This window comes from Kryptolebias marmoratus, linkage group LG10 (genome assembly GCF_001649575.2).
Source record: "Kryptolebias marmoratus isolate JLee-2015 linkage group LG10, ASM164957v2, whole genome shotgun sequence".
In the NCBI taxonomy this organism is placed as follows: Eukaryota; Metazoa; Chordata; class Actinopteri; order Cyprinodontiformes; family Rivulidae; genus Kryptolebias; species Kryptolebias marmoratus.
In genome coordinates, this window is record NC_051439.1 from 6,380,383 (window position 1) to 6,390,190 (window position 9,808).

At 39.3% G+C, this 9,808-nt stretch overlaps 1 protein-coding gene and 1 long non-coding RNA gene across 2 annotated transcripts in view; one reads left to right on the forward strand and one right to left on the reverse strand.

Annotated features, from left to right (window-relative positions):
- LOC119617420 overlaps positions 1–2,808 on the reverse strand; it is a 14,062-nt gene extending 11,254 nt beyond the window's left edge. Inside the window, exon 1 of the long non-coding RNA XR_005233666.1 lies at positions 2,675–2,808. This is a non-coding gene — a long non-coding RNA (uncharacterized LOC119617420). The remainder of the gene's footprint in view (positions 1–2,674) is intronic.
- Positions 1–5,961, forward strand: part of galnt16 (UDP-N-acetyl-alpha-D-galactosamine:polypeptide N-acetylgalactosaminyltransferase 16) — a 41,135-nt gene extending 35,174 nt beyond the window's left edge. The window contains exon 15 of the mRNA XM_017419272.3: positions 5,115–5,961. Within this exon, the coding sequence (XP_017274761.1) occupies positions 5,115–5,258 (144 nt within the window). The 3' untranslated portion in view covers positions 5,259–5,961. The remainder of the gene's footprint in view (positions 1–5,114) is intronic.
- The last annotated feature ends 3,847 nt before the right edge of the window (positions 5,962–9,808 follow it).

Below are 9,808 nucleotides of genomic sequence, written 5' to 3' on the forward strand. Positions count from 1 at the left end.
GTATGGTGGACCAGAATCGCCTCGAAGCCGTACGGAAGTCTTTTTCCATGGCCCCTCCAAACTCCTCCCATGCCCGAGTTTTTGCCTCAGCGACCACCCGAGCCGCATGCCGCTTGGACTGCTGGTACCCGTCAGCTGCTTCCGGAGTCCCACAGGCCAAAAATGCCCGATAGGACCATCATTACATTCAGGTTTTAACTTAGTTCTTGCTTTGTCTCTCAGACACACAGGGCCGCTCGCTGTTAGCTGAGAACCACAACAAGATTTTACAAACGATACATCAGTTAAGAGAAATGATGTGAAACAATATCAGGCACATATCATTGGATTAGAGGATGAGTTATACAACCTGTGATATTCCTGCACTCTTTTCTAAAGCCAGCAGCAACAGGCAGGTGTTTTCTTTCTCTGCATCACACAAACCACCTTCATGTCTCTGGTCTCTGAGATTATAATACTTTTTTTTCTGACTATTTACATAAATGAACATAAATTTGGGAGGATTTTCCTCTAAGTGCTTGAATAATCTCTTTCTCTATTTTCTTTTTTTCTTTTTTACAAATAAAAATCTAAAAAGTGTAGTGTGTGTGTGTGTTTGTATAGAGCCACCTTTATCTGTGATTCCAGCTGCAAGTGTTTTGAGGTTTGTCTCCACCAGCTTTAGAGGATGAAGCTTTTGCCCATTCTTCTTTGTAAACCAGCTGCAGCTCAGTCAGATTGGATGGTGAGCGTCTGAACAGCAGTTTTCAAGTCTTGCCACAGATTCTCAGCTGGATTTAGGTCTGGACTTTGACTGGACCATTCTAACACAGGAACATGCTTTGGTCTGACCCATTCCATTGTAGATCTGGTTGGTGAACCTCCGCCCCAGCCTCTAACAGGTTCTCTGTCCTGTATTTAGCTCCATCCATCAGCTCTGAGCAGGTATCCTGTCTGATCCCCACAGCATGATGCTGCCACCACCATGCTTCACAGTGGGGATGGTGTGGTGTTAGGTTAGGTCTGATCTGAGCAGAGCAGCGTCCTCCACTTTGTCCCTACATGGTGTAGGGGACAAACAGGACTTTTTTTTTGGCTTTCTTTCATTAGTGGCTTTTTTCCTGTCACTTCCATAAAGGATTGTAAAAAAAACTCCATGAGGTATTAAAAGCTTAGGATGTTGTCTTATAACCGAACCCTGCCTTTAACTTCTCAACAATTTTGTCCCTGACCTATCTTCTGTGTTCCTTGGTCTTCATGATGCTGTTTGATCATTGGTGTTGTGTAACAAACCTCTGGGGTTCGCAGAACAGCTGGATTTATACTGAGATCAATTGAGACACAGGTGGATTCTTGTTACTAATTGGGTCATTTCTGGATTTTGGTTCAGGGTATCAGAGGAAGGGGGTGATTACTAACACATGCCACACGTTTCAGATTTTTTATTGTAAAAAAAATGCTGAAAGCCATGTATCATTTTCCTTCCCCTTCGCAATTATGTGCTACTGTGTTTGTTTGTCACATAAAATCCCAGTCAAGTAGTTTGCGGTTGGATTGTGACAAAATGTGGAAAGGTTTGCTTTTTATGGCACAGCATGACTTCAGGGACCCCTTCTGTGACAGTGGTTCTGTGTGAAATAAGGGCTAACAACAGAAACATGTTCCATGTTTGTTCGTGTGTCCTTGACGCGGCCCTCACAGTGACTTAGGTTGTGAACGATTTGGAGCTAAGAGGTGGATTCAATACAGCTGTTCAGCCTGTTGACGCTGCCAGGAGACGGAGATCTGACTAATGCAGGTCCTGGCAGGACAGTCCTAGAGCTGAACTTCAACAAGCACTCCCAATAACATCAGAGCCATTCCTGAGTGTGTGTGTGTGTGTGGGTGTGCAGGACATGTGTGAGGTCTTGTCTTCCCTCCACTGGTCCATCACAATGCTTTTAAGGTTTTTTTTGGGAACCTGCCCATCGACCTTCAGCCCCTCATCGCTGCGAGAAACAGTTGACTTCTCTGTGATTAGTTTTTTATTCCCAGAAAGAAAAGGAAAAACTGCTTTTCCTGACTGATGACTGATCTGTTTTCTGCGTGATGATGGGTAAATCATCCATCACCAAAGTCAACCAGGCTTTTCGTAATCTCTCTTCTGGAAAACTGTCTGGAACACATTTAGGGAGCTTTTAATTTATTTTAGCCTTAATGATTTATTGACACTCTCAGGTTTTAGGAATAAAATTCTGATTCAGTCCTGAAAGGGACAAAAAGGGAAAAACCTGGATCACTGTTACTCAAGTCTGCTTAAAAAACTGCAGGAAAATCTGTCTTCTTGAAGCAAAACATAAAGAAAATGTGGGTGACTTAAAGTTTATAGACAGTATTGTTGTTTAATAAATTAAAGGGTCAGTGTAAAATTATTTAATATATTTTCAACGGCCAACATGCATCAGTTAAACTTAAGGTATTTTTTTACAGTGTACTATGATGACACAACAGAGGTAATAATACTACTGTTACAGCTAATTTTCCACTCTTTTGTATCCAAATAAACTTTAAAGCAGCACCCTGGGGCAGTGGTTAGCGATGGATGGATGGATGAATGGATAGATAAATCACACCCTGCACCAGAACTTGTTTACACTGAGACACACACACACACAAGACACTTTCTCTGGAATTTTAAGATTAACCCCTCACTCACCTCCAGACATGCTCCATGTGACTCCATAAATCAGTACTTAGCTCCGTCTTGAGTCCAGCTCAATCCACTTAAAGACTGAGCTAAAAAAAGGAGCCACTTCCTGTATGATTCTGCGTCTCATGAGGAACACAAACTGTCTCGTCGCCTTTATGTCTCACGTTTCATGTCAAACTAGTCCTGCAACTTCTCAAGCAGTTACGACACCGTAAAAAAACTTGTGGAAAGAATGTTAGATTTATTTCTTAAAACCTTTAATATTTAATCCTCTTTGTGTTTGTGTGCTGAATAGTTTCTGTAAGACCACTCTTATTTGCCAGTGCATTTAAGCAAAGTAGGAAAGTAGTTGCATGTAATGTTTAATTACTGAGAGGAAAGGCTGCATGGCCATCTGAACACTCAATCGAAACAAATTACACAAATGATGGCACCCTGGGAGAAAAGGAGAGGGGAAGACCTAATTACACCACCAGAAAATGAATTATTACAAATAGCTTGATAAAACTTAATTCTCTGCCTGTCCTTCTTTTTTTACCTCCACTTTTGTCTCAACAACTTGTTTTGTCTGGACAAAAACAGAGAAATCTGATGGAAATTATTTGGGTGTTTTGAGAAATGTTTTAATTAATGGTATTCAGTGGCTTAGCTGTGGTGCTACTAACTAAATGGATTCCCAAGAAAATGGAAAGTGTGGTAAAGAGGTGAAGAAGAGAGTCCAGGCAGGATGGAATGGATGGAGAAAAGTTTCAGGAGTGATTTGTGACAAAAGGGTGGCAGCAAAGGTCAAAGGGCAGGTTTACAGACAGTGGTGAGAGCAGCCATGTTGTACGGTTTGGAGAGAAAAAGACAGGAAACAGAACAGGAAGAGGCAGAGCTGAAGATGTCCAGGTTCTCCTTGGGAGGGACGAGGATGGACAGGATTAGGAATGAGGTCATCAGAGGTCCAGCACAGGTTGAACGACTGGGAGATAAAGTTAGAGAGGCCAGACTGAGATGGTTTGGACATGTGCAGAGGAGGGACAGGGGGTATATATAGAAGGATGTTAGAGACAAAGAGGAGATATGTGGATGCAGTTAGAGAGGACATGGAGGTAGGCTGAGACTGTAACACTGATAAATACTAATGCTAAATATCACATGATGATTTCAATCATCCTTTTGTTTTATATTAAAGTTCAGAGTACTGTTAGATATCCGTATAATGTACTTAATTTAACCTACAGGTCATGTTCCTTCATATCAGTGTCTGATGAATTAACTTCAGGTCCATTTAAAAAACCTTTTCCCCTGATAAGACAGACATTTTTTGCACAATAATGTTGTGGCAGCCAAATTACAGCCTTACTCAACTTGAGATGACGCTGAAGTTTTATAACACAAAATTTGACTCCGTAGTGATGCTGACTGAAATATTAGGACGTTAATGTCACACAGTCACAGCCTCCTCCACATGGTGAACTACGCTCTCTTCACTCTGTCCCTCTGCTTCATGTTGGTGCAAACTTCTGGTTCTGCAGAACATGAAGCTCCGGCAAACGTGTCTGCAATTTGGAACGCGTTCGGCAGCATCTGCCTGCAAATTTCCCTTTGTTTTTTGCACAGTTTTTCTGCGCCACCGTCTCTCTCTCTCTTTTGGTTCTGTTTTACGTCTTTTGTCTTCTGTCAAACTAGGAGAAACTCAGGAGGGGAAAGGGTGAGAAGGAGAGTGAGGAGCAGGGAGGGGGGTGGGCTAATAGATGTGACTGGGCCTGCCTGATATCAGAAGATCAAATGGGCTGCTACTCATTATTTATGGGCCATTTGAAGGAAAAAAAAACAGTTACGTCGGCTCAAAAGTGCGCAAACGCCTGGTATGCCCAATTATCAGTCCAGCTCTGTTTAGCAACGTTTAAAAAGATTTTATCTCGTGAAAATTAGATAAATGAACTTGAACTAGTTCATGTTGGGAGGGGGAATTTAGCTCATTGTTTTTAAGTGGTGAACATGGATGAATTTAGTTTTGTTTGTGAGCTAACCTTCGACCTGGTTCCAGTGAGGAACCAGTTAAGTATTACAAATAAGTGGAGACACCCTTTTCTTAAAGGACAAAAAAGAAAATTTACATCCAGTACCTCTTCAACAATGAGCACCTGAACCCGGAGCTTTCCTTGTGTCGAACACTCAGTGGGTGCCACCAGAATTCGCAGATGAGAAGAAACTTATCAGGAAAAACAAGTGGTGTTGTTTTGTATGATGGCCGGCTGCTGTGCAGTGCAGCTGATTTTTCACCGTGACTACAGCTCGTCTGTAATTCATGCTCTAATCCAAGTCTGACTCAGCTCATTACTCATGACTAACATGAGCCTCCTCGTGGAATACCGAGCAGAGACTGTGCCAGGACGTTCGCACTCCCTGAAAGACATGAATTCATCCTTTCCATCTTTTTTTTTCTCTTTCTTTGCAGAAGTGGAAACCAAAAGGCATGGCTCTGCAGCACATGGTCAGCGGTCTCTGCTTGGACAGCCAGAGCCAGACAGGACCTCTGGTCATCACGCAGTGTCGCCCCCAGATGGCCAGCCAGTCCTGGGAGCCACAGCTTATCACTTGAAGTACAGCGGACGGTAGGGATGGGGGAAAGATTCTGTAACCTGCCTGCAGAAGGACTCGGGGAATCTGTTGGGTTTTTTGGGCTTTTTGGAGGATTAAAGGAGTGAAAACTGTACTTATCTGATGTCACTTTCTAGCTGCTGCTCATCAGGTCTGATGACAAGAGCGTGACTGAAAATATTTGAAGGCTTTCTTGAGAAAACCACTGGAGGTCTTCTGTGTACAGGTTGCTGCAGTTCTTCTACGTATTCTGAGCTTTTCACCGAAATCGTTGCACATCTCACTTTTTAATTTCTGTTCCTGCCCTGTTCCACAGTTTGCTTAAATTTGAACATTGTGACGATCCGCTTGATAAGACGAGTGCAGACTGTACTGTAGCAAATATATCGAGCTGCACCTGACCAGCTCTCAGATGTCTTAGTTCTAGGTTGGAGTATGGCTGAGAAAACCAGGACAGCTATATATATATATATATATATATATATATATATATATATATATATATATATATACCAAATTTTTGAGCTTCTTCTTGCTAAACAGCAGTGTTAAGAGCATCATGCAAAGCACTGTCAGGACATTATTTATTCTTTTGCACGGTCAGACCCAAAGAATGTTTTTCTTTCTTTTTTCCTTACTTTCTTTCTCTACAAAGTTTTCTGTAAATATCTGAAACGGATTACTGGCTTGTTTTGTTTTTTGTTTTTTTGTTTTTTTTGTGTGTGTAATGTAATCTAAATGTTGTTTGAAAAATAAAATGTGGTTTAAATGAGAGTGTTGTTGGAGCCATTTGTAAAATAAATTCCAAGCCTTCATGATGTCCAGAGGATGAATCACAATGACTTTAAGCTTTGCCAGACATTTCATTTACTGCAGTCAATATGTTGAAATGAAAACCTGCCTGAATCTTAAAACATCAGGATAAAAAAGCTTAAATGTCAGCATCCCCTTACATCATATCACAGTGTTATATACAACTAAAGTTACTGCTGTACTGAGTGTTGGTTATAGAATAAAGTCAAAACACCATCACTCTGTGGGGATAATATGTAATTGTTAAAGGCTCATTATGCTCACATTACAGTAACACTTTTACTGCTAAAACAAAAAACTGGCATTTTCAATCAGCCGGTAGCTTTTCCTTCAAATCCTGTAAGGTTTATGGTTAAGTTTAATAAAGGTTCTTCTTTTTTATGTGATACTATTTTGGATTTTGGTCTCTCTTAAGATATTAGAGCTATGACTTCGTCAAAATCAGGGAGGTGTGCTTTTACTGAACTTACATCTAATCTTTAAAGCAGTCAAAGTAGAAAGCAGATGATTAAAGTCACTAGGTGTGTGTGTGTGTGTGAGGTCATTAAAATGAATAATGAAAAACTTGAAATATTCAGTTCTACACTAATCTTTCTAGTTCATAACAGTCCAGTGACACGATCAAATAGGTTTAATGGGAGGGAAATACAGTCAGGATTAAACTATGATCCATGACTTATATATATTGTAAAGAAGGAAGTGGTCATGACTGATTTATTACTGCAATAAAAGCAGAAAAACATCCAAGGGGGTGAATACTTTTGCAAGGCCCTGTAGTCTTTACCTTTAACATGATGTCAATAATTGTCTTTCTAAGCTCCTGAGACGACTCTGTCCTCAGCTTCCTGTGCTCCATGTTCAGTGTGGTACACACCATGATACCAAACAGCCCTGTGACTACCTGCCACCCTTTACACAGACAGACTGACTGATTACAGGATGGAAAACACCTGTGATGCTGATTACAGGACACACCTTAGTTTAACATGCCCCTGTGGGCAAATTAGTTTCACTCTTTTCTAATGGTAACATTCTTTTTGTCAAGCTCAGTTTCATTAATTTTTTTATGGAAATTATTCTGTTGAACCAAAATTTAAAAGCAGAGACTGATTTTCATTAGTTAATTTTCTGTATTTCTCTTCTTATTAATGCTTTTGTCCAGTTCAAGTTAGTGTTCAAGTTATATCTTTGCAGAACTTTCTTTCACAAAAAGGTACAAACAAACATTGTCTCTACACTTTATATGTATTTGAGCCTGGATGAATAATATTTATCTTGTGTGGATCGGAGAAAATCCACAATAAATTAAAACTTGTTCACACAAAATTGTTGATGTTGTGTGTCGTGAATCATTCCATCCTGAATAAAGAAAGATTAGGAGAAAAGATTTTGAGGTTAGTGTATGTAAACCTCTGACTGTATATAAAGACAGCATAGAAAGAATATTGCACACATATAGAAATATTAAAATTTAAAAATGCATTTTACACTAGACCTGAAAGAGTTTGTTTAACAAATAAAGACAACATTTAGATCAGGTCTTAACAAGATGAATTCCTTCAGCCTCCACAAAGCTGATCAAACTGATTTGTCTGAATATAATAATAAATATGCAAAACAAATCAGTTACTTCCATGTATTTAACATTATATTAAGCTAATAGACGTTTGCCTCCATCAAACAGGTACTCTTTGCAAAACCATGGCAACAGAGAGTGGTGTGGGTCATCAGGTACACCTTTAAACAGTTGTCTGATTGGTCCACGACCATCTGACCTGTGATAAAGGTAATAAAGCTGCAGCACAGACAGAAAAAAAATAACTAAAGTCACTGCAGCGTTTAGATGTCTCTTTTAAAGCCAACAAGATTGAAAGTAGACTTAGAAATGTGACAGTTTCAGAGCAAATGTACTAAGTGTTTTTGTTCACTTTGCCATCAGCGACCAGTGTTTAATGAAAGGATTGCTGCGATTAAAGATGCCAATGTGAAAAGACGATAAAAGTCAAATCGTGCCACTTTTTCTGCAAGCTTTCCACAAGAATCTCAAGAAACCGGGAGGTAAAGAACAGAGCCGCTCACATCTTTCCTGTAGATCTGTGACAGCATCCCTGCGAGCTTTAACAAGTCAAAAGCAACTTTATTTCTGGGCCTAAAACTGTCAGAGACTGCATGCTCACTGTCCTTGATGAAAAAAGTTGGACAATTTATTGCCTGTGGCCTTCAAACCCTCAGTAATTTTCATCTACGGCCCACTTGCAACGGAATATGAATATTTCAAACAGCAAAAAAACAATAAAAACACAGGATATAAAAACAAACAAAAAAGAGATACAACAAATAGAACAAGACAACCAAATGTTTTGATGAGCTGATTAGCAAAGTCTAAGAAAATTAAATGAAACAAGGTGTCCAAAAAACACTGAAACCACAGCTGATAAATGCCCACTCCCTTCATTATTTAAAATAAACCAAAGAAATCTATAATAATAATTTAAGTAGACTGATTTAAATGCCTTTAATAGGGCACAGTAGCACAATAGCAAACAAGATAAGCATAAATCAGGCAGAAGCTCAATCCCTTCATGTTTTATATATAAATTTAAAAAACAAACCTCAGGAAATAATTTTATTGATTTTAAATACATCACACTCTTCATAACAAATATAACCCAACATTATAATCTATAGTTAACCTAAATTTTATTTTTTTTAAACCCAAATACCATTTTTTTAGTTCTGAACTCATCATTAAATCCAATCCATAATTTAACTCCCTGAACTGAAACACATCTACATTTCACAGATATAGATAAGCCTCATGAATTATACTGCGTTCCTCTTCATTTTAAAATAGACTGAATAAAACCAGGAAGGCTATTATTTGCAACAAGATAAACACATTCTGTTGTCTATCAAAAGATAATATCTGTAAATTTTAACAATCTGGAGTGACTACAAACATTATTAGTATGTTTATTATAAGAGGCTTTGTATATTATTCTGATAGCTGTTTTTTAAGGCTTAATTATTGGGTCTAGATTTGTTTTTAATATAAATTTTCCCAACTTTCAGCACAAAATAACACACACACATATTATTCCTGCTGTACAGGTGCCGACCACAAGGGGGCAGAATATCCGAACAGATCTGTTCGACTGAACAGATTGTGGCTGACAAGTCATGGAGGGGAACTAGCACATAAAAAAAAAATCAAAAATACAGAAAATACTAGGTTTTAGATTATTAGAACAAAAGAGTTTAAAGACACAGAGGCAGAAATGATGTTAAAGTCTGACAGCAACAATGGATGATTCAACACCAGAGGGTTGTGGGAACAAATGCATTTTACATCACATTCATCAACATAACAAGTTCCACAACTTTAACTTACTTTGTCTGTGTGTGTGTGTGTGTGGTGTGTGTGTGTGTGTGTGTGTGTGTGTGGTGTGTGTGTGTGTGTGTGTGTGTGTGTGTGCGTGTGTGTGTGTGTGTGTGTGTGTGTGAGAGAGAGAGAGAGAGAGAAATAGAGAGAGAGAGACAGAGGGAGTGTGTGCTTTGCTTGTTTTGTAACCTTTGAAGCCATCAAATATGCCACACTGCAGCTCTGTAAGCTCCAAAGTTATGCGAGGAATGCTGATAAACTTCTGGCCTTTTAAAGGGGCCAGTGTGTCATCATTAGAGGCGGAAGGGTCCATTCAAACATGGGGGAAGCGGAGACACTAAAAGTGAAAGAAAAGC